At 39.4% G+C, this 25,461-nt stretch overlaps 2 protein-coding genes across 3 annotated transcripts; one reads left to right on the top strand and one right to left on the bottom strand.

The window, feature by feature from the left end:
• Nucleotides 1–98: 98 nt before the first annotated feature.
• On the bottom strand, nt 99–22,625 carry CCPG1 (cell cycle progression 1). 2 transcript variants are annotated; one of them, XM_074916782.1, is made up of 10 exons: nt 22,454–22,625; nt 17,795–17,866; nt 13,791–13,905; nt 12,770–12,849; nt 12,375–12,582; nt 11,268–11,363; nt 8,409–8,663; nt 5,223–5,344; nt 2,767–4,169; nt 99–834 (listed from the first exon to the last, which is right to left on the bottom strand). In XM_074916782.1, exons 2-10 carry the CDS (start codon nt 17,852–17,854, stop codon nt 657–659), a joined length of 2,517 nt encoding a protein of 838 aa, XP_074772883.1. In that variant the 5' UTR covers nt 17,855–17,866; nt 22,454–22,625; the 3' UTR covers nt 99–656. The 2 variants fall into 2 exon arrangements, with proteins under 2 accessions (XP_074772883.1, XP_074772885.1); XM_074916784.1 differs by lacking the exon at nt 11,268–11,363 and having other exon boundaries at nt 22,454–22,623.
• A 1,406-nt stretch (nt 22,626–24,031) lies between these two features.
• On the top strand, nt 24,032–24,385 carry PIERCE2 (piercer of microtubule wall 2). The gene has a single exon (XM_074916695.1). The coding sequence runs from the start codon at nt 24,032–24,034 to the stop codon at nt 24,383–24,385; it is 354 nt and encodes a 117-aa protein (XP_074772796.1).
• Nucleotides 24,386–25,461: the final 1,076 nt, after the last annotated feature.

Below are 25,461 nucleotides of genomic sequence, written 5' to 3'. Positions count from 1 at the left end.
GACCAAACTTACCATATGACTGCTTAAACAGTAAGAAACTGGACAAGCCTAGACCATTTTTATAGAACTGTACAGCTATACTAGGTTTTACAAATAAAGACTTTTACCCACAATGTCTCTTTATTTTTTTCTACAATATGCAGATATGCAAGACATTTCAAGTGCTTGAATCAGCAAGCTGATTAGAATGCAGCACAGCAAATTCTTCACAATTAACAGGCTCTTGAACCCCCCCAAAGACAAGAAGCAAGTATAAGATTACAAAACACTAACATTACCATAACGTAGACCTATTTTCTGAAGGATGAGATGAAGTTAGTATATCAAACATTGGAGTTAATTATTGGTACATTATGCATGACTCAAGCTTGAACTATACTAATGGAATGCAATTAAGCATATTTTTCATATACAGGTCATTCCATGCCTAGTTTCTGCAACAATAGTGCTGGCACCCAAACTACAATCAATTCCAAAGAACAGGTAAAGCAACAGTACAGAATATGCAAATTAGAAAGCTTGACTTCTGCCTTTTAACAAAGATGTGTAAAAATCAAATTATTTAGAGGAAAAAACTTGCATCTTGCTGCTTTGTTGAAAAACAATCAGTTTCTGGAGAGAATGTGAACTCTAATCTTATTTTTACCATAAATTACTCAATATTTTGGATCAAAGGGTAATTGCCCCAATTCTATTTCAAGATTTGCCATGTGTCTTCCATTGGTGCGACCGTGTTTATGCCATTTACCTTCTCTTTTAGTACGGTGGTGGTACTTCTGAGCTGGTCTTTCATATCTGGAATTTTCAGTTTGTGTAAAAGGCCTTTTAGGTCGACTGCAAGGAGTAAACAAAAGCTTATTACTACTCTTATGAAAGCATCTTTCTAAAAGCATTCTGAAACACAACTACATTGAGAAGAACAGCTTTTAACATCCTGAGCTGGACTGAAAACAGAATTTGTATTAAGTAGTCCTTTCTCTTGTAAGCAAAAGAGGTGTATTTAAATCATCGATAAGATGGTATATTTAAAAGAAATCCCTTCTAACTGGTTGCCCAAAGTTCTTTTTAGAATAAAGCCAAGAAAACAGGCTGTCTGATTATCCCTGCTATGATGCCTGAGGTAGGCCTCAACCTGTTTTTCAGTTATTCTATAAAAATAAAACTTTGCAGACCACTAGGAAATTCTTTGTGCAAACATGGGCACTTAGAAGTTTTCATACACAATCCATTTACACAGAGAGGGGGCTCTGACAAAACACTTGCTCACCTGTTGCAGTTTTTGATGCAAACAGTCCCATCATACTACATGCTGTTACCATATGACTAGTGTACCCTGCCTTCTGCTAAGCTCAGGCTATTTTCATCCTCAGTATCATACTAACTTCTGTATAATACTACCAGTAAATGAATTTCAAATTCTCTTTCTGCAAACTGAATTAAAGCACTCAAAAATTAAATTTAAATTAAAGTTCATTTAGTAAGAAGTATTTGAACTATAAATAAAAACTTAGGTGTTTGCCAAACCTACACATTAAAAAGGCTCCTTGCTAACTGATAACAGGAGTATCATCCTCATGGTTCAACCTGTAATAAAAGAAAATACTACCTCACACGGTATTTTGTAACCCCAAAGTAGTTAAGTGTTCAGACCTCCTGCTGCAATATAAAATGCATGAAATAAAGTCCAAAAGAGAAACCTGACTGAAGAACTGCACCTTGATCTAAAGATGCTTTGCACTGAATACCAGCACAGGGAAAAGTTCTATCACGGCTACGAGGACAACTTCTTGTGTATTATGAATTCGTTAATATAGCACATTTTTTCCTTACCTGATCAGAATAAGCATTAGCCCAAGAGACTATATTGCAGATCTTGTAATAGCAACATTAAAAGCCACATAAAATAAATACAGAAGTGTTCCAGAAAGAGCAAGTTTCACACGTTAAAGGCTGCTTGCTTCATTTTTGTTCATCAAAGTCTTATGTGGTAGAAACAGTTCACCACACCTAGCCCCCGTGGGCCAGGCAGGCAGCACACCACAACTGCTCTGCAGAAGCCCCAAGAATACCGTTAGGTACAGGAAACAACATAGGAAGCAATTCATGGCAAAGACCTTGGTAAGCATGTCTGAACCAGGTTTAGTCAGGGTCGGGATCTGAACTAAGGCCCACCACTTGAGCATCTCTGCTCTGGGCATACAGACCAACGCACTAGCACACCAAGCTACGAGCCTAGGGAAGTTCCTGAGAAGCCAGAGGGAACAGACCTGCCACAACAGGGCTCAGACTGCTCAAACGTGCTCCAAACCCTTCTCGTTCAGGTAAGGACAACGAGGAAGTCCTAGGTAATGCTTCTTCTGAGACAGTTATTCATTCCATCTGATGGGCAATCAGAGCTGCTCACCCTAAAGTAATCCTACCTGCAGTTACCCAGTTTTCTAAAGAACTCAGTAGAAATATTACATTGCATACATTGGATCTGTAGAGCCTCCCAAACTATGATCCCCCACACACACAGAATTTATATATAAGGTACTACAGGTCCACTTTGTATTTCTAGTATTATATATCTATTTTATATATATATACACACCTCTATAGTATTTCCACTGAGTCCTTCAGAAAGTCTTCTAGCCTCTGTGTGTGTGTGTATATATATATATATATCTATATCTATATCTATAAGCACCTGTTCAAACAAGAACAGTAGTTGTCTTTACAGACTACTTCATTGTGTTAACAAGTTCAGGAAACATGGAAACAAACCTGGGTCCATATTGAGGTGAATTATCATAATGAAAGTAGTATCTATAGATGTATTTGTCCAAATCCTCAAACACTTTTTCGTTATTATTTTGGTATTCCTTCATATCTTCCAGGTAATCCTTGACATCATTAACAAAATCAGTGAACAGCATCTGGTCATGTATAAATACCCCATTATGAAAAAACTTATTGATGAAATTTTCTAGTTCTCTCCAGTGATGGAAGTTATGTACAACTTGTTGCAAATACTTTTTCATTAGCCGACTAAACTCATCCACCCTGATAGGATCTGACACTCGGTTAAAAAGGCTAATGAATTCTTGGTGAGCACATTCAAAAATACCAGAGCAGCCCTTTAGGACAAACTGATGTCTTCGATTACACAAAGGATCATTGGGACATTTTGGTGAATCTGTATCTTTTTCAAATGCTGTAAACTGGTGTTTTCTTCCATCTCTGAATTCTTTTGCCACATTAGGTCCCCTGTAGTGCGTGTGCTTCAGATTCTCGTAGGAGTTATGTTCTCGGTAAAAAGTTCGAGCTTTCTTGTTTGCCTCATGTCTTTTATCATTTGACTTCTCCTTTTCATCAAAGATGGTTTTTGTGGTATCTTTGAAGTGTCTGAATGTAGACTTTACAGAATCAGAAAATTTTTTCAGGTTTTCTTTTACTGCTTCTTTAGCCTGCTTAATCTTTTCTTTATGGTGTCTTACAAACTCTTTTGTGGAATTCTTCATAGCATCAAAAGTTTCCTTCACTGAACCGAAAAATGATTCCTTTGATTTCTTTTTGGTCTTACTTTGCCCTTTAGCACCTTTCTTTTGTCCCTTTTCATTAATTTCTTGTTTTTCAGTTTGGTCTTTTGCTTCAACATACAGCTTCTCCCATAGGTCAGAGCGTTGTTGCTCAAAGTTTAGCTTTTTTTCCAGTTCTACTAGTCTTCCTCGCAGAGTTTCTATTTCTTGATTTCCTCTTAATGTATCATCATCATTAGCACTGTCAGCTGTTTGACGAGAACTTAACTGTTCCAGTTCTTTTTTTAGAGCTTCTGTAACATGACGTTCTTTGTCCAGTTCTCTCCTTAACATCTGTGCCTCTGCAAAGAGTGTTTCCTTTTGCCTAAGAAAGTTGTGATTTCTTTGCTTTTCCTCTTCCAAATGTTCCCTTAGTTTCTGATTTTCCATTACAATAGACTCAGTGCTAGTACCTTTATCTTCTAAGTTTCTGATTTGTTGTCTTAGCTTCCTTAATTCTTCCTGAAGTGAGGCCAAAGCTTTCTCTTCCTTCTCTAAAGATTCTCTTAAGTGCTGATTTTCTGCAGCAAGACTGTTTTTTTGAGATTCAAAGGATTTCTTCTCCACCTCAGTAGAGGTCAAACATGTGGCAACATCCCCCTTGAGTGACTAATACAAACAAAAAGAAAACAAGCAAAAATACTACCATTAGAATTGTTACAGTTTCACCTACAACAAAGCTTCCCTGTCATCCTGGATGCAGTGACACATGTTGCAGCAAGATGCAAAAATAGAGCTAGTTTGTTTATCTCAGATACACACAACACTTTCTTGGCAACAAAGACCATGTGAGAGGCTCCCTCTTCCAGCCAGAGGTCATCACCTCTCGTGTGTACTGGTTAAGCTAGCTGAACGATAGTAAACCAAGTACATGAACTGTAACATCTTAAAAGAAAATAAAAATGGGCATGATTTCTGCTGATTTACATTCAGCAAACTGGGTTTACAGATTACAAAATGAAATACATTAGTAGAAGTAAGGACATTCAACAGTTGGGGCAGAAATTCAGGAACTGATTTTGAACCAAATCTGTTGCTGAAAATACGTGTTTGTGTGACTATATCTTAACACAAAAGGATCTCCCCAGTCTCTTGGCATCCTTGACAAACTCTAGAACTAAACATATTGAATTATGTATAAATGCTGCTATCAGCAACATAAAACTTAAAAGAAACCCTAAAGACATGCACACATAAAGCCACACACAAAGCACTCCCTAATGTTCTCTCTGAATGATCTAACAGTAACAAACTAAAAGTACAAGCATTAAAAAAATTAGTAACTGTTGACAATTTAGAAAGCAAATTCGTAACATCTGTATGTTTAACCTATAACAGGTTTTTACCAGCATGTTCTACTTCAGCTGTCTTCATTAATGACAACCTGGCATTATGTCACAGGAAAAGAGACCACCTCTGTGTCCACGTAACTCCTGGACTATACACACATAAAACCAGCATGTTTAAACACATTCCAGCAACAAATTTGATCAAAATACGAAATCTTGATCAGGAATTCATGGGAAAGAAGAATTAAATTCTCAGACAGAACTTAAAGAAAAAAATGTAAAAGGATTTGTGTGATAAATGAATTTCACTTTGTGTAAGTTACACCCATAATGACAGAACAACCAAATGACTTCCAGCTAAACTCCTACCTACCCCCACTTTATGATAGACTTTATCTCCTTGCTCTTGTTGGCACTGGTAAAGGTCATCTTTCATATCTTTTAATTCACGCATCTTTGTCACCAGCTGCTGACGTTTCTGGATCTGTATTGTACCTACAAAGATAAAAAACTTTCTTTTGATAGTCTGACTTACATAGTAGTTACAGGAACAGATGAACCTAAACATCATCTTCGTTTTCCCTGCAAATTCAAAAGCATTCCCAACTTGCAATTTCTGTCCAGTACTGACTGGTAACCGTTTAGCCGTAACAAAATAAAGATTACAGAACCAGATTGCTACAAGCAAGTTTGGTTTCTGCCAGTGATAAGCAATTTCTCAAACAGACCCCAAAATTTGCTATAGACACTGTCTCTTATTGGACTATAACCAATGAGGGAATTTTGGAACACTACATAGAAATAAGTTATGCAGGAAAGGATACGTGTGATGACTTTGTCATTCTTTTTAGTAGCGTGCAAGCCAGTTCAGATCCTGTAAGGGAGACCGTTAGCCCATGCATTATCTATTTCAGAACTACAACTTCTATTGTTAAATAAAGTTACATGAATAAGAGGATATTAGTACAGTATGTAAACTTCCATGCAGAAACACAATTACTACACCCTGCTCACAAAGCAGCAAGTATTTGCAGGCCCTATCTTGTCATTCTTATCCACCAGCAAACGCTGAAGAGGCAGCAAACATCCTTTCAATTGTTAGATAAAGGCTGAGACACATCCTCTGAATAAAGTATCTCCATTGTACTAGACACCCATTTTTTTAATCAAGTAAAACTTCTTTACTGGTACTTCCCTACTTATACACGTTCTGTAAATCCTAACACTGATGTAGTTTTTATTTCTCCGCTTTTAAGATTCTCTTGGACTGACTTCACAGCAGATAGCAACGGCAAGTTTTAGGTGTTGCTTTCAAAACCAAGGCAGCATAGGCAGAGTTCTATTTCTGTATTTTAAAGGCAGGACAGATGTATTATTAAACAGAAGAAATTCTAGAAATACTATTACACTGAGGAATTTGTTATTAATTTCTTAATTTCTATTTAATGTATCGTCAAGTATGAACTTAAAACCAAGACAGTGCTCAATTAAACCAAGTTGAGCCTCGATAGTTCAGTTCAGCTAAGGGAAAGCAAGGCTTTCACAGCAGTGATTTTAAGTTTGCACAGCCCTAATAAACTTATTGGAAGCACAGATCCTTGCATAAGTGAATTTAAATATACCGACAGTAAATCTGTTTTCATATTTATATATATTTATTGATACTTTTGAAGAAGTCCATTGAACCTAAGGATCTGAACACTGCATCTGAAAAATCATCTGTTAGTGTAAAGGATTCATGAGGAACCTGAAGTACAGAAGAACACTTAAAACTGCTTCCCTACCAAGAATCATAATTTAGATACAGTAAGGAAAAATTACATTTAGCTACACAGAAAGGCTAGCAAACACACTGAAAATCCACGTAATGAAGCACCATTTCTCAGTCATTAGTTGCGTTTCCAGGCACAGCATCCTCCAGATTCTTTAAGTAATCTATCCAAATCCCTGGCACTACATCAATACCCCCTTCTGCAGATTCTGGTTAAAGAAAAGATACCTGAATGTCTGTAACAACAGACATTCTGCTGGCAAGGACTTCCTAACTTGGGCTTCTCCAATTACCTGTTCTCCTGGAAAGCTTGCCCTCTTTCAGATCTCCTTCCTAGAGCATCATAAAGCCAGCTCACTCAGTTTAATACTGGTTAGGATACAGGGGTTGATTAAAACCTAATCCTAGTTGCTTTCTACATCTTTAGAAGTCTTAAAGAGGTCCTGGAGCTCTGTCTAAAGGGAAAACACAATATCCTGATATTGACCCCCCCAAAAAAAGTAATTTCGTAAGAAGTAACCCTTTCCAGTGACAATTAGCCTAGCATTACAAGACTGCTGTGGACAACATTCATTCCAATCTGAATCAAAAAAAAAAAAAAATAGCATAAGTAGTCCTCTATGGAGATGGACTTCTCTTTGCAAGTTTGCGTTTAAACAAACAAACAACAACAAAGACAGGGAAAAAAAGGCAGAACAAAGCAAAAAAACCCAGGCATATGGAAAGCAGGGTTTGATCTCCTTTCTAGTGGTAGAAAGATTAGTTACAACCATGAAGAACTTTCACTTTAAGAGGCAAAACGTGAAGCCACACAAGAGTAGCTTTGTTTCTGCTGAGAATGCTGTCACCACTGTCACCAGCAATGACAATTTTAATTTAGAAGTACAGATTCAACTGTACTTCTGAGAGAACAAGTCAAAGTGAATCCCTTAATAAAAATATGACCCTGAGTACATTTCCAAAATATGTCTCGTACACAGACCTCAAAAGTTCTTTAAAAGTAGAATACTTATCATTAACCCCAACTTAAACACAGTAAAAAGATTAACAGAACTGAAACCTCAAGTTACCACCACAAAGCACTATCAAAGACTGGTCTAAACATCGTGCACCTCTCTGCTCCGAGCATGCCAATATATATATCAACCAGATTTTACATTGGCTACTACTAGCTGCAGCTGATAAATAAAAAGTATTTTATACAACCAGATTAGGGTAATCCCACATACACTAGTAATTCTTAAGACTTGATTTATTAATTAATATAATTATGCATACATATATGGATGCGTGTGTACACATACACACAATTTAAAGCATAAATCTGAATGCAAACACAGCATCCACAATACATCATCACTCATGACTTACCTTCAGGTTTCCCTAAGAACAACAACAAAAAAAAATAATCAGGGTCAAATAAAAATTAGTATAAATCTCAAAATAAATGGCAAAATTTAAACCCCCAACAATTAGTCAAAAATTAAATCCGATTAGAATCATATTCCCAGTCTCAAACTGAACCACAAGTCGTCTTACAAAGGCACATTTTCATATAAAACTAAAACTACTTAGTGAAAATTACTATTAAAAATACACATCCTCTATAATTTTTACCACAACACACGCATCTTAGAAGATCAGGATTGCACTACGTAGATTTAGATCTGGAATGAGTTCTGCTGTTTAGATTGTTAGTAGAGAACAAGAAAAAATTTAGAGTCACAATAACATCTTCCATAACAAATACCATTTTAATGCTATGTATTTTGTTTTCTATAAACTCACCATAGAAGTGTCCAAAGCCCATGCTGATGGCAATCACCAAAGCTAGTACGATGCATCTGTTAAGGCCACTACTGAACTGGCGTTTGTGCTGCTCCTCTCTGGGAGGTTCAGATTCTGGTTCAGCAGGTGACCCACCCTCAGCCTCCGAGCTGGAGATCAGCCTCTTCTTAGCCCGACGCTTCCGTACTGTAGGACTGGACTGATCACTAGTTTCATCACTACTTGACTCATCATTGCTAGCCTGAGATGAAAAAACTGAACACCAACACAGAACAGCCTTTAAAATGCATTAATTGTTGCTTTAAAAAAATCAAATTGAGTACCAAAATCCATCGTATTTATGCAAAACATATTCAGTATTTAACTTAAGAGAACATTAATAAAACAAAATTAAAATTCTCGATGTGATAGTTTATGCTGGATATTATGCAAGGAATGCTTGATCTCCAAAGTTAAAATTTAATTTTTTAAAAGGAAAAGGTAATCAAGAAATGATCACCAAAACACTATGGCACTTCCCCATATCTTATTCGCTCACTAGGAAATGTTTCTTTCAGATAATTCTGCCTCTTAAAGCACCTGCATGTACTGCCTCTGCAAATTATTGTGAAGTAGAAAGGTTAAGGATTCGGTTCTCCCTCTCCTACAGATACTGAGACTGAACTGTTTATTAATAAAAGAGCAACATAAAGGCTTGCAAAAAGAAAGTCTCCTAAAAGACAGACATGGTTTTACTGCATTCTCGCAAAAAACTTCACTCTGTGATCTACACAAGTTCCATTAATGTAGGTATTATAAATGTGCAATGCAAAGCTTTAGATATTCCATATGTAATTTTGTTTACTTTTCATATCTCCCATATACAACCTATTAATATCTTTATGCACCTTTCAAAAAATCCATTTTCAACCACTGCTGCACAGGAGAAGAACCCCTCGGGTACTTCTGTGTTTGTCCCTCCCTAACGCTCCAAAACACTTCTGTTACCTGACTGATCTTTTGGAAGACTGGACTGGCCAAGATTCAAGATGAGAACAAATTCTAACCATAAAAAACATCTTTTATAGCATTTTTGTAAAACGGCATTTACGATACCATTTGCATGTTCGTGTCCCTACAGCCCAAGCACAGATGTTCTAACTGGGAAAGTAACAACAGAGTTGTAATGGCTTGTTGCTATCAGCAGTACAAATGTCAAGCAGTGCCAGCCATTATCTAGAAAAGGCATTACCAATTAAGATTCTTCACTTAAAATAAATTCCAACTTAATAGAAGTGATTGCATCAACCCCAGAAAAGATTAACAATTAGTAACTGGAATATGTCTAATTTCTGACTGCATGGACAAGCAGCATGTCAGATCATGAAAGATAACTTCCCCTCTTACTAAAAAAAAAAAAAAAAAAAAAATCCATTTTAGTCAATTAGTCAAACCAGGCTGACCAAGCAGACATTGCAATATCAGACAAATCACTTCAACAGCTACTTGACATGTAGATTCTTAAATTAATTTCTATATCTTGGCAGAAAAGGACACTATTTTAGGATCAGTCATTTAAGCAGATGCACTCTTCCCCAGTCCTGGAGAATAAAGACAAGCATTCAGAAATTAGTCAGGCGAGAGGTATTTTCACCAGAACGCGGAGGTCAGACATCATAAAGGATTATACAGGACACACTTGAGACAGGTGTTATTATCACTTACTTGTGTTTTCTAGTGTTTTTTCAACAACCAAAAAAGCTTACACATACAAAATACAAAAGTGGTTAAGGAACAAGCTACTTCTAGCCAAGTGGGAAATTCTTTGATATAAACTGGACATCAAAGAATAGGAAAGAAAAAAAATAAATGGACAAACAGAAAGAGGAAAAAAAACTGTAAGACACTTAAAGCCATTCATAAGCACGCACTGGCAAGCTGTCAACAGCATTACACTTGCAGGCAAGAATGACACTGCCTTGCAGCTGCAGTAAGAACCCAGTACAAAGCTGTTCTCTAACATCCACAGGATGAAAAGGAGTGTAAGAAGTGTGACCACAGCAGCAGTCCAAAATTCTAGCTTCTGCTACGATTCTGAATGGCAGATCTACACTAGAAGCCAGATGAAGTGACAACGTCAGTTAAGGACGTGATTTGCTTTGACATTTCTGCACAGACATGACTCAAGCCTAGATGCACTTTACTTCGGTATATGCACGCTTCTGCTGGGGAACTTCATTCACGAAGCAATATTAAAACATTTCAGTCTGCATGGTGAAGACGGCCTATGCAGGAATTGGTTTTTGAGTAAAAGTGGCAGCACATCCTTGTAGATACTAAAACGTTCTACATTAGGAAAATCAGAAGCTCATCCTTTTCCAACACAATAGAAAACTTGACAAGAAGTGGATGGCAAAGAATTCCACTGCCAAAAAGTGGCATGAAAATTCTGACTGCTAAAACTCTGGCATTTGAAATAAATGCAAAAGCAGTCCAGACATTTTCTGTAATACTTGTTCAATTAAATGCACAGCACTGAAGACCAGGCTGAAATCCGCTCAAGTCAGGAGGAAGAAATTCTTTTTGCCAGTCACACATAGATTTGGAATCCAACAAGTACCGTTAATTTAAACAGTCAAGCACACGTATTAAAATGTATCACAAAGCTTACTGATGACCATTTCAAATTTTAAAATGTAAGTTTAACATTTTCCAGATAAAACCTTAGCTGAATTCTTCAGTGAGGACTGGCTTTCAGCATCTGTTTGGAATATCACTACTATAAGATCAAGTCAGATTGCTACCGATAACTTTAAGAACACTCCATGCAAGCCATAAGAAATCAGCTTTACGAAAGCTGATCAAATTTAATCACACCACCTTGGAAAGGAAGACTGCGAGACACATGCTCTTTCACCTCATTTCCCCATCCCCTTACACAACCAGGGATCTTCCTCAGCTTCTCCAGCCAACTGACTTTTGTGTACAAAAACATGAGGGGGGAAAAAAAAAAAAAGCATTTTTAGAACTCAGCCCTAAAAGAAAAAAGAAAGTCAACTAAATTTTAAATTAAAAATTAATTCAAGTCATCCAGAAGACTTAAAGAAAGCAACAGCTTTGTTATGAATCACCACCGGTCATAATTAGATGGTAAGCTGTCACCTTCGGACTCCAACAGATACTATACAGATACATGAACAGTTAACGATGCTTTACTCCCAAGATAAAACAGTATTTTAAGAAAAATCCTGCTCTTGTAATTAACTCACTTTGAAAGGTAAAAATCAGTAACACAAAAGTGTTAGAGAATAAAGAGTACAGTAAAGATTACAAATAAGCAGCCAAAGAGAATTACAACGAAGACTAGAGAACTAGAGAAGAGTAAGGGGGCTTTGTTTAGGTTTGTTGGGGGCTTGTTTTAACTGGCCAGATATTCATATCCTTCCTCCTGAATATCATGCATTAGCATATTTCTGACAAGTTCTGGGAGTATCTTAAAAATAAAAGAAACATCTTTTTTTTCCCCATGTGTCTATGAAGGTAAGCAAAAAGTTTTTGTAATCGTGCTGCTAATCAGTCCTCATGGCCACAAAAATAAATTTTCTCCCAGTTGCTACTTATTTATGCCAACTTACAAAAGCCAAAAAAATTGCCAAGAGAAAACCTACAGTTGTTCTATGAACTAAAAGTAATTTTAATTCTCCAAAATACACTAGAAGAAATTTACTTTCTATTTAAAATAGTGAACACTTAATGGAAAAGCACTCTTTCAAATGAAAAGATTGCAAACATATATTTGGACAAAGTTTTAGAATTAGGGCAACCAGAGTTGTCCTAGAGACTGCCAATACTTGGATATGTATCCAACAAGACCATATTTTTCCCTCTCCACACAAAGAAGGTTCCTTCAGCAAAGATTTCTTTTTGGTTTGGTTTTTTTCTGGTGACATTTTTGCACACAGTTGCTTAGTAATTTATCACTCTTACCAGTTTCTAGATGGGAAAATGCATATTGACTGCTAGAGGAGGAGCCCATGTTAAAATCCTCTGAACTCTGAGCTTCTTCACCATCAGCTGGAGCTTCCTCCTGACTTTGAGTTTCATCTGGTTTTGGAGCTTCAAGTGTAACGATGTCAGAATCATCACTAACAGTTCCAATGCAGGACCCATCATCAGGGATTTTTTCTTTATTTACCTAGGGAAATGGACAATGTACAAGTTATTCAGACACATACAATATAAAGTAATTTAAAATTAGAAAGAATTCTTGGCTAAAAAAAAAAAAGGAAAAATCAGTATCTTTCTTTTAATGCCTTCAAAACATTGCCTGGCATTGTCTGATGGGGCTTATAGAAGCTTCTGAATAACGTAACATAATTTACCTCTGGAACTGCCCGAGTTTCCACAAAAGCAGAGAGAGTATTATCTACCACTGGTATCTCTCCATCGTTGTTGCACTGAGCTATATAAATAAAAACAGAAAAAAACAAACAAACATGGGATTAAAGCCAGTAACCACAAATTATGCCCACTCCTATATAATATTGAAATATATATGACTGTGACATTTCTATTATCTACTCATATCAGGGAAGGTTTTCTAAGAATACACTAAATCTCATTTTTAATCTCTCTAACACACACCAGAATCCCATTGGTCATTACGTAAGACGATGTTTTGGAAGATACTGAAATTCAAACGCTCACATTGATCATAATGCAAGTAACCTGCAAGTGAAAATCACAGTTAGATAAAACCCAACAACTGTACTGTAGATAGCACAGTACATTTGTACACTAGGATAATTCAAATATTTTCACTGGAGTTTGAGTGTCTAGTCCTGTTTCTACAGGAGAGGTTATGAATTTGGAAACATGGCCAAGCCCAAATTTAGTCCACTGCACACTGAACCTGTCACGTCTGTGTTCTTCACACCAGTATTTACAAACTGAATATTAAATCTAGTAATTAAAATAAGTGGATTTTCATTAGATTAATATGTACCAGACTTATACTTCCAACTCAAGAAATGTTCACAGTGCCACGATGTTATTTTCAGGTCTATAAGCACTGATGATTCCTCGCAAATTACTCTTACTTGACTTAGGACACTATCAAGGAATATTTCTTTTATCAATAGCACTTCCATACACTATCTTCCAGCAACACCAATGCAGTATTTTATAAAATTGAAGACATTCTCCTAATTTCATCTATTTCAAGAAAAAATACTTTAATGAAGTTGATGACTGAGTATTTTCCATATTCCAATACTGATGAAGCAAGTACTTTGACAGAGGCCTACAGAGTATACAAACTCTATTAAAAACACCGGATTTTGTAAAAATGCCACACCAGATACCTACCTGTTTTATGGAACTGCTCCTCTTTTAACATCTTACCTTGCAAATCAATTGGTTGCTCCTCTTCTTGCAACGAAATGTATTCTTCTGAAACAAACTCATGGTTATCATTTGTGCTTCCATTTTCTGAAGTCACTGTCTCTATGTCAGAACCCTGGAGTTAGAGTTTTGAATGAACATTACAGTTACTGGGGTTTCCAGCAATAAAGGAGAAGGAAAGGGTTACAAGAAAACAGAACATTCATAATAAAAACAGGAGAGAATAATAATAACCTTTAGAACTGAAGAAGAATTTAAGCAAAGAAAAGCAAGAGAAATATCAAGTAATTAGCTAGAGGGAAACGACTGTTAGTGTGTCATACTTATGACTGCCATTGAAAAAAGGCAGAGGACGACAATTCTAAGTAAAAAAAGAGGTGATTCAGGCATCAGTTAACAATTATGCTAAATATTTTAAATAACTATTTTCTATTAGCTTTATTAGACCTATTTATTAAACAGAGGAACAGAGAAGGTTGTTAAATGAGTTCTGAATATGGCTTCTAGTTCTTGCACACATGTCCATGTGTTGTATGTAAATACACACACCTGCCCCAAAACAGAACTTCATACCACCATGAAGGCTAATAAGTGCTACTACTGCCAGGAAAAAATATGCACAGCTCTGCTTCAACTCCATTCCTGTCCGCAAAGTTGAACGGCTGTTCTAAAAGTATATCTCCAACACTAGGAAAACAAATATTTATACAGTCTTCAAATTGGTTTTCTTTCTGTAATCCAGAAAGGAGACTTAGTTATTAGTCAGCTGCCAGTCAGCAACAACCTCAGAGCCAAAGAGGAACTGAAGCTAAACAAGACTCAGAGGCTGCAGGGCACTAAAGACAAGCAATATGGTTGACAATTCTAAATATTCAATCTTCATATTGTAATTTTTGTTTACAAGAACTAATGGAACACAAGTAAGGTTACTAGAAAACTATAAACATGCAAAACATAACTGAAAAATACAAAGTCACTCTGATCCATAAATAACTTGAGCTGTTTTTGTAAACAGAGATAGTTATTTCTGCAACAGCAGGTGTGAAATTACAGTAGTAGTAATACTTCCAGATCGGTTTCCCTAGATGCCTCATTTCAGGACTCAGGCAAACATGCATGGTTTTGTTTTTAAGAGAAGACTGTCTTCAGGAAGATCAGATACCTCAACAAGAGTTGCGTAAGATACATTCTACCATCACATTAGAAAGTTATGTTCCTTTTTAAAAGGCTGCAAAAATTAACTGCTTTAGTCATTTGACAATGACAATTTGACAATGACAATTGGGGGTGGGTTTTTTGACTACAAAAGTATCACCATTTTAATCTCAAATGTTTTTGCAGAAATTCACCACTCAATTATAAGTGACTTAAAACCTGAGTGAAATCTTGGGAAAGAAAACACAAAATTAATGAGGTTTTTTTGGCTTGGTTGGGTTTTATAGATAGGTATACCGATTTATTATGTGACAATTGTTCTCTGGCATAACAGAACCATTACTTTTTCTTCTTCACAAGAAACAAAAACCCCAACAATTTAGATTGCCCAGGCTTCCCAACAAGGCAAACACCAGGAATATTGCTTAAAACAGATTAAAATTTTAGCTAAAATACCAAGACGCTGGGCTAGCTGAGTCCGAGGTAAGCCATCCTTTTTTAAACACAGGCAGCCTGGCGTTGATGTCTGAACTCTCCAATTCACAGCACCTGTGGCTACACCTCTATCACCTTCCATTTCAGCAGCAGCAAAGAGGCTGAGAAAGGAGAGTGTCTCCTCACTACACTCCTACAAAAATTAGCAAGTCCTTTCTTAAAAGTAGTCCAACATCACACAGCATCAGTGCTCTGTTCAAAGCAGACATTAAATTCAGCTTAGATAACCCAGTTCTCTGCAGTCACCACCGACCCAACTGCCATTTCTTCCCCTCTTAACCCAATGCCTTTGTAAATGGCAAAACAAAGCCAGAAACTGATTCTGTTGTGTCGTCATCAACACAAGTCACAGTAATATGCAAGAAAGCAATACTACAGTATTCCAAATGTGTCTGATCCTTAAGCTCTACCCCTTTCCTAAATCTTTTCCAGATTCTTTTCCCAAAGCATACAGTAGTCCACATGTCACCCCCTCCCTGGATAACAAGCATGTGAAGGGTATGAGCTACCCCACTCATTATACTTTCTTCATGCCCAGAATCAAAGCTGTCTTGCCAGGAGAACACCAATATTGGGAATTCTTAAAATACCTGTGTTTTCTGACCCCAAAGTGAATGATTTTATTTCTTTTAATCGGGGAGTAACTGGGAACAGAAAAATCTCTACACCGTAGAAATCCATTCTGATTTGGCTGGACAAATTCCTGCCTTCTTATAATCTTGTACTGTGTTAATTTAGACTGCATAATTCATTTTCAGTTACAGTGTAAAATAACCATTCCAAGTATGAAAATAAAGCCTGCGATTCACAGCTGAGTAACCCAACTGTTGTAGCCAATCCTTTCACTTTTATTAGAAGCCTGTGCACTCTCGTACCCCATCCCACTTGCTCTTGAGGACTGGAGTGAGTTTTCTGTTTCTCTTTTGGTGACAGGATTCCCAGCTTGTCATCCAACCCAAAAGAAGGAAGAGAAGTTTTAACCATCTCTTAAATACCACCTTGCTGCCAACAGAAATTGAAACCATGGCCCCAACATTTATAAGCCACAAACCATATCTCTTGCCCTTTTGAAATTGAACTGAGCTTTCAAAACTTGAGCACAATCACAAACTTGTCATGGCTTGCCTTTGGGATTACCAAGATTTTCATTATAATCAGCAAATAGGAGAGTGTGCAGTGAAGGAGAAACAGCTGATCCCTCCTGTCCTGTCTACACCTGAGCAAACTCTTGAAGGCACCTGTACAATCAATACAAGCGAGTCATTTGATCAAATCTAAGTGTTGACCTTCACGTAAGAATTACCACTGTCTGGACTCCATTGACTGCACTGATTTAATCTGTACAATGAAAGCTTAGAAACCAATACCAGATTCAGACATCGACCCCACAGACACCTAGGCAACAACAAATCCCATCCCAACAGACCTTTCATTGCTTCATTTTTCTTTTGTCTCAAGCTTTATTCTTCTAGGAACTAAAAATTACTTTTGCTTTAATAAATCCATTGTCACTTTACACAACTAGTCAAACATCAGAAGACAGGAAACACAAACACACAAATTAAACCAGGGCTACACAGACATAACAGTGACTTTGCAAATAGCTATACCACATGACTTGATCAAAGAACGAGGGAATTCTAGCATTTCATTCCAAATAAAAGTATGCCTAATAAATGAAGCTATGGCAGAGATCAAAAGATGGACAGAAGCACAGCTGAAGCCATACAAATTTGGTTGAGCTCCACACATCAATTGAATATTCTAATTTTAACTTTATTCTAATATTCTATTTGGATTCTAATATTCTCATCATTGAGCATAAACTTGTCTCTATCCTATTTTTTCATAGTAAGGAAGACAATGTAAGAACAGAGGGCTGTTCCTAAACAGGAACTGCTGAAGCTAGCTTAGAGGTAGAAAAGATGGAAAAATCATGGAATCATTCCCTTTTGCATGATAAATTTTTCCTGCCCATTATTCCCAACCTTGGGGGACGGGGACAGGGAACTGGGCAGGGTAAAGAAGAAATACATTAGCAACAACAGAAAAATTACATAGAATGTCAATGTTTTCAGGAAAGATGGCACAGAGGACAGTATCTCACTAAAATTCTATCAGTTCTTCAAAGTAAGACCTTTGCAGAAAAAAATCATTTTTAAATAACAAAATTTATGTCAGCTATAGTAAAGGATACATATTTTTAAACAGTACTTTTATGCTTTCTTATTTCTCTCTTTTATATTCTCTGTTGAAATGCAACATACACAAAAAACCCACAAAGTTGAAATAATATTTTACTGCATATGGCTAGTCTTAAACTGAAAGAACTTTATTAATTTGAGATTGGGTACCTCATGGTTGATGACAGTCCAGCCACAAGATGAATCACTGTCACTGGAATTTTCAGACATTTTCAAAGCACGCTGCAAGTAAAAGTAGGTTCTTTTAACGTGCAAGATATGCAATTTCACTATTCCCTTGAAAAACAATAAACATAAAACTCCATGATGTTACAGAACACTACATTAACTCAAAACTGTTATTCTGGAATTAAAAAAGAAAAAAAAGAAGATAGAATAAAAGCTTAGAAAGAAAATATATTCTTTTGTACATAGTTCATATTATCTTTTTTATACTTGAAGCAAATATGGCTTTGCTAGGTACCTACCTATTTTAGGCAGCCAAAAAGCTCTTAGACTAGCTAAACGCATGCAGCTAGCCAATAAATCAATAATCAGATTTAAAATTTGTCTGCAGCACCATTGTTTAAGACACGTTTCAGTAGATGAAGCCATTTCTGAACAGATACATGACAAGGAAGTCAAGAAAAACACCACAGTATTTTTTGAAAAAACACAAATTAGGCTCTTTTGGAAGTAATTCTCTTTAACTACTGGACAAAACAAAGTTTTGTGTTTCTTTCACTCCTTTCAAATACTCTCAAATATACCGATTCTGAAGTGAATTGAGAGAGTACCTGGAGAGTACAAAAACAGAATGAAAAAACCTGAAGTACAAATTGTTACAATAGTAGGGGATGACTTTGGTAGTTATTTTCACAAAGCCGTCTGGCTGCAGCTGTCTGCTTATTCTTTCTCCTGTACCAGGAATACAGAGAATTCATTATTGTTACACATTCAGATTATTTTTTAAAGTTCTTAACTAACAGAAAGACTTTAAAAAGAAATTTAATGCATTCCTCGTTCCTTAAAATAAAAATGTATCAAATTGTTAAATAAAAATTTACTACAGGTTTATCTTGGGGAAAAAAAAAAAACTTTTGAAAACCAGAATAACTTCCAATCAGTTGTGTGTTACATTATGCATCCAATGTAATAGAACAACAAAAGCAATCATGGTTCAATAAGGCTTAATAAAATGACAATGATCCTGGCAAAGCAAAGAGTTCTGAGAACTTCAGACATCTGCTTTATTTCCCACACTTTGTTACTTCCAGTAAGAACACAGAGAAAAGCACCTATTTGTTCAAATTTATTTACTCTCTACTTTATTATCAATCCTGCCTTTACTCCCAGTTTGTTAACACAGAAAATATACGCAAACCTTGAATTAGAACATCTAAACATGTCAGTGTGGCTAGAAATTTGCACAGCAAAACACAAAAAAAACTTCTCATTCCATTCAGGTTTCTTGCAAAATAGAGGAAACATTTATCTCCTATCTCTGCCTTACGGTAAGTCATCCTGTTTTTCTAATATAACACTTTTTCCTCTTCAACTTTAACTAATACATTTGGGGTTACTCTGTAAAAAAGGCAATGGTGACATTATAAAGCAAAAATATTCACTAACAATCAACTTGGGTATCAAACTCACAGAGAAAAACTGTGGATTGCCATCTATTATAAAGCCCTACTTTGAATATGGTTGCCATTTTCCTTTAAATTCTTTCCTCCTTCATTAGTGCTCCTCCTGGAATCTCAGCTAGAGAACATCAGGCAGGGGGTATTTTGTTTTGGGGTCATTTGGTTTGAGTGGGTTTTTTTTAATCATACTGTATTCAATCATCAAAATCACGTTGGGTTTTTTTTTTTAAATTATACTTCTTCAATGATCAAAATAACGAATGCCCAAATGGCAAAGAAGGAGTTCCCAAATTCTCATAAGATGATAACATCTGCTTGCTGTCATTAAATTATTTGGAACTTGACCAGGCATTCAGCAGCAGCATTCCTTCCAGAGGAAGGCAACTACCAGGACCAGAACTTGCCACCTATCAGACACATCGCTGGCTGTATTTCAAAAACTGTACTGGTAATCTGAAATTATCGTTTAAGAATTCTCTTCAGTATGAAAACATTCCCATTTAATTATTCTACAGTTCAGCAAACAGAGCAATCATAGGAATACCACTTTACTGTCACTGAAAACCAAACCTTTTGTGTAACCCCAAACACTGGGGCAAATACAGGGCTACCCAGTCCTTACTGGTAAGTCTGATCTCCACTGTGGAAATTCAGGCTGTGATTTCATAACACGGCAATTCCTGCTTTAGTGCATCTCAGTGCTAGATTAAGAACAGTGAAATCACATAACTAAAATCCTTTAATACATGAAAAAAAACCCCAACCTGTTGATACAAGCGCATTTTAAAATTTTGCAAGGGCAAGTTTTAACAGCAGACAGTACTGGAGATTGTAAGGTCTGTTTTCCTCTAGCTAAATCAGCATTTCATTCTGGGCCCCAGCAAAATCAACATAAATGCTGATGTATTCTCCCTCTCCATCCAGATCACAGACTGACAGGTGATCGAGCACTGCATAAAACCAATTGCACTGAACACCTAACCATGGCCTTGGGTTCCACGGAGCATTACACGTCTGTCTCCCCTTCCTAACTGAAAGCTTCAGGACCCAACTATGTGGGTATCTGCATAATCGAAAAATATTTTAAAAAAACCCAGACCAACAAGCAAACAAACAATCACTTTCAATCATTTGCTATTAGTTGCTGGCCTTGAATTAAAAGTTATTTCTTGTGTTTAACCAGATTATTTTACATTATAACACTGCATATTTAACTGAATACAGGTAACCAATCTCCAAAATAGGGAAGTTTTTAGTATCAAGAAAAAGAATAAAGAAGAATTAATTAAAAAATCATTGAGATTTACAGGTTGAACCACTAAATTTATCAAGTGACAGAGAACATGGCATCAGGTTGAAGGTCACCTCTAGGGTCACCAAATTCCTACAAGCACATTCAGCAAACATATCTGAGTAACGCAGCTATCAAAAGCAAAGCATTATATTAATTGTAATTAGTTAGTGCTAAAAGAACAAAACAGCCTAAAAACCTTAATTAAAAAATACCTAACTACAGTGCTCATAAACTTCAATCAACACCTAGGGTAAACAGCTTATTTCTGTAAAAGACTAATAAAACACACCTAGTCATAAGTAAATCTAAGGTCAAATCCAGTCTCTTAAGGAAACTGAAATACAGCAGACTAATCGAGCCCAACGGCTAAACTGACCAACTCAAAGTCTTCACCAGCTTGTATCCTCCACCACCAAATGACAAAGAATGACTAAGAACTAGTATGCTTTTCCCACCCACCCAAAGGTGCTGCAGACAGTGAGCACTGTCTTTCTAAATGCAAGCTATTTTAAAAGAATTTTAAAAAGTAGCTTTGGGCAGGAATTACACAGACATGAAGCCTGCAAACTTCCTAACTAATCAAGATGATGCTAATGGGTTCTAGCCCAGTAACAGCAAGGATAACTGGGGGATCCAGTAGAGTATTCCACATCTCCTGTATGTCAGGCCAAGCCAGAAGATAAATTTCAAAAAAACCCCACCCCACGCCATATGCACAGCTTCACTCACTCAGCTCCTCACTAAATTCTTTTGAAAAATAGTGACAATAAAAGTTACAGCTCAAGTTGTTCTGTACCCCAGTTCGAACCGCAAAGCTGATCTGCCTGCAAATGTCCTACAGTCTCAGTGACATCACCTTTTAAATTGCTATCTAGACAAAATAAATACCCATTATATTCAGAGTTCAACCTCTACATATTGTTGTTGGGGGAGCTGGGGGGAGGAGGGGTAAGGGAACCAGGAGTGTGAACTACTTTCCTAACCTTAGTGAAATGCAAACCAGAAGCAGAAGGTGTAGAAGTTTACAGTCATACGCAATGTGGTATCTCATTTTTATACGGAATAACTTGGTATTACATCCTATTTATCCACTGGTGAAGAAGAATAAATACCAGTCTCAGAAAGAATAGCCATTCCAGTCTAAACAAACCCCTGAGTTCTTCTGTCTTCAAAGAGGATCTCCCAGGCTAAAAAAACCAACTCAGTAAGTGTTGACACAGAACAAGATGAGTAACAAGGCACAGACAGAACCCGGCGTTCGTCAGAGTTTGTTGTGTTGTCGTTCCAAGTAAAAACTCACGGTTCTCTTCTACAGCAGTCGCACAGCAGCAACAAAAACACGTTACAGTGGTACCGTACGTCAGGGTTTCCATGCAAAACTATTATTTCTACTGAGCGGTGTAATTTTTTTCCCAAAGTAACATTCTTCTTCGTGAACATCCTTAGCCACCCATACAGACCATCCCCTCGCTACCTTCTCCAGGCAAACCCACGGCAGGGCACCCGCGGCTCCCCCCCCCGCCACAGACCCCGGCCCGGTACCGGAACAGTTAAAGGCACGACACCCGCGATGAGCGGAGCACCTTGCATCAGCCGGAGAGGCAGATGATGACAGAGGAGGAAGTTGGCAAAGGCCAGGGCCGGCACAGCGGGCACTGCCGCCCCTCCGGCCCGCGCGGCCGCCCCGCACCGCGCCGGTTACTCGCGCCCTGCGGCCAAGAGCGAGCGGCCGCCCCGGCCCCGGCCCCGGCCCCGGCCGCGGCCCCGGCGGGCGCCCCCCGCCCCAGGCAGCCCCCGCGCCCCGCCGGCCGCCGCGCTCCGCGGGAGCCTGCGCAGCGCGGCCGGGCCGGGAGGCGGCAGCTCCCCCGCGGGCCGCTCCCGCCGCCTCACCTGAGCGCGGCCCCGGCGCGGGGCGCGGTGCGGACCGGGGCACACCACGGACCGCGGCCGCCAGTGACGCCGTCAAAAACAACCCCGACCCGGGCCGACCCGCCCGGGCCGGGCCGCGCCTGCGCAGGGCGGCGGCGCCCCGCAGCCCTCTGGCGAGCGCAGGCCGAGCGCAGGCCGCGGCCCGGGCCCCCGCCGCCGCCACTACAGCGCCCAGGGGGCCCCGCGGCGGCGGGCCCGCCCCCGCTGCCATGGCAACCGCGCCGCCGCCACCGGCACAGCGCCCGGCCGCGCCCGCGGAGCTGAGCGCGGAGACGCGCCCGCGGAGCGGCCGGTGCCAGCGGTGGCCCCGCGGGAGGGAGCCGCGAGGCGCCTGCAGGAGAGCCAGGCAAGGGGACACCCCCGGGGAGGGGACGCGCGCCCTTACGCGCCGACAGTGCTAAGGGAAAGGGGGAAAAAACCACAACGGGAAAACCACAAAGCAGCCTCACCGAAGAAACCCACAAAACAAAAAAACCCCACAAAACAAAAACCACCACAGCAGACGGAGACTAGAAGTATTTGATCTTTCTGGCTTTGGACAGGTGGGAAAACTCTGATGACTGTGAATTAATGAATTTGGAAAGTTTCCCAACAGCAGAGGCTTGGAATCGGGCGCCCGCGGCCGCGCTGCCCCCGGAGAAGCCGTGCTGTCCCCGGAGCCTCCCACCCACATCCCCCCCGCGGCACGATGCAAACTGAGCCGAGCCTAAAGCCCAGAGAGTCAGGCCCCACCAGTGCTCTAATACTGGTCAAAAACTAAGTGGGAGACAACAACAGGCCTCATTAATAAAGGAAAAGTCAGAATTTCTTACGTGAGTTTTACCTAAGCTAGCAGCTTGAACGTTTTCTTCATCTCTTGCGTGACTGAGGTACAAAGAAAAAAGATTTCACGGCACCTCTGAAGACCAGCAGGTTTTGAATGGCTTGCTCAGGAAAACTAAGGGAGGTGCCCTATGCAGGGCAGTTTTACTGCACACTCACCAACGCTGCGTTAGAGCACTTCCCACAAAGGGACTAAGAACTATCTGTCATGTGTTAATTCACTCCCTACAGAGGAAAAAAAAAAAAGTAAACTCATGCATGCAAGCATGAGTGAAGACGTACAGTCATTTGGACGTTTCTTTAGGGCTCTATTTTAGCATACATATTTCTGTATATTAGAAAATTCAAAACCAAAACAAACTATCCCTAAAACCTCACTCGATTCTTACTCTCATTCATATTTTTATTATCCATACTATTTCTACCACACATATTAAGATATTTTCCATGCTCAAGATTATCACTAATGCAGAAGTTGATGCAAATTTCAAATTTTTGCTACTACTTCATAGTCAATGGACTAATTTATCACTGCCAACAGTTTACTAAATAAGGTCAAAAGTCAGCAGTGTTAAGTTCCTCACTCTCCACCGTGCCTGTATTTCAATACACATCTTGAGCAACATTTGCTCTGACCACAAACATTTAACAGATTTGAAGTGCTTTGCCCTGTTATTTGAAAGGCTGAATTAAAATGTCTCCTAATAGGGAAAGAAGATGACTTCTGCCAAGGAACTGCCATCAAGTCCGAACACTGAGCAGAACCAATCTCCTCATCTGCCTCTCTGCACAAACCCTGGCAACCCGGTGTTCTCCTGTATGCTGGACCCCAAAACACTCAGGACCAACGGTTCTTTGACAAAGCCTCAGGTTTTACTGTTCAAAACAACTTCAAGTGAATATGGTGCTATACCACCCATCTCGCAGATGGTACCCTGTATTTATCATCCAGTGGATCAAACCTTTTCAAAACACATGCTGACTTGTGCATCCTTTCAAGACAGTTATTTAAACACTGCCATTGACAGAAGTAGGGTATACGACTACCCCAATTTCCAGCATACTCTCTAAAAATACATCTCCATCTTTTTTTTCCATAGACTTAGATGAGACACCTAGCTTTAAGAAAATAAATCTGTTATTTCAGTCATTCTGGGAATAACTGTCAATATCTGATTTATTTTGATTTTGATGTGTTGTCAGGGTTGAACCCCAGCTGGCAATGAAGCCCCCCACAGCTGCTCACTCACTCCCCCCACAGTGGGATGGGGAAGAGAATCTGAAGGGTAAAAGGCAGAAAACTCCTGGGCTGAGATGAAGACAGTTTCACAGGGGAAGCAAAAGCCACGCACACAGGCAGAGCAAACCCAGAACTCCCTGAGCCCTTCCCATGGCAGGCAGGGGTTGAGGCACCCCAGGAGAGCCGGGCTCCGTCCCACGGAGCGGTGACTGGGGCAGACAAACGCCGTCACTGCCAGCACCCCCCTTCCTCCTCCTTCCCCAGCTCCGTGTGCTGAGCGTGAGGCCACAGGGTCTGGAACATCCCTGGGGGCAGCTGTCCCGGCTGTGTCCCCCCCAGCTCCTCGCTGGTGGGGAGGGGGAGCAGCAGCAAAGGCCCTGAGCTGTGTGAGCCCTGCTCAGCAGGAACTCGCCCCTCCCCGGCTTATAACACTGTCTCCAGCACAAACCACAGCCCCGTGCTAGCTACCCTGAAGAAAACTAACAGCACCAGTGTTGAGTAAGATGTATCAAAAAGGATGTAGCCCATTTCATGGCATCACAGACTGGTTTGGGTTGGAAAAGACCTTAAAGCCCATCCAGTCCCACCCCCTGCCCCGGGCAGGCCACCTTCCACCAGCCCAGGTTGCCCAAAGCCCCGTCCAACCTGGCCTTGAACCCTGCCGGGGAGGGGGCAGCCACAGCTGCTCTGGGCAACCTGGGCCAGGGCCTCACCCCCTCACAGGGAAGGATTTCTTCCTTAGATTTATTCTTAATCTACTCTCTTTTAATGTAAACCCGTTCCCCCTCATCCTATCCCTACACCCCCTTATCCAGAGTCCCTCCCCCCGTTCCCGCAGCCCCTTTCAGCCCTGGGGGCCGCTCTAAGGTCTCCCCGGAGCCTTCTCTTCTCCAGCTGAACCCCCCAA

This window comes from Athene noctua, chromosome 13 (assembly GCF_965140245.1).
Source record: "Athene noctua chromosome 13, bAthNoc1.hap1.1, whole genome shotgun sequence".
Classification (NCBI taxonomy): domain Eukaryota; kingdom Metazoa; phylum Chordata; class Aves; order Strigiformes; family Strigidae; genus Athene; species Athene noctua.
The sequence above is the reverse complement of the archived record's forward strand: the minus strand, read 5'-3'. Positions and strand labels throughout refer to the sequence as shown.

What these genes read in the sequence shown, in the direction of transcription:
- CCPG1 (XM_074916782.1), bottom strand. Translation starts at nt 17,854, where the DNA reads ATGTCTGAAAATTCCAGTGACAGTGATTCATCTTGTGGCTGGACTGTC. An exon ending in GGACTGTCATCAACCATGAG is followed by an intron (nt 13,906 to 17,794) that starts GTACCCAATCTC and finishes CTCTAACTCCAG; the next exon opens with GGTTCTGACATAGAGACAGT. An exon ending in AAACTCGGGCAGTTCCAGAG is followed by an intron (nt 12,583 to 12,769) that starts GTAAATTATGTT and finishes CCATTTCCCTAG; the next exon opens with GTAAATAAAGAAAAAATCCC.
- PIERCE2 (XM_074916695.1), top strand. Translation starts at nt 24,032, where the DNA reads ATGACTTCTGCCAAGGAACTGCCATCAAGTCCGAACACTGAGCAGAAC.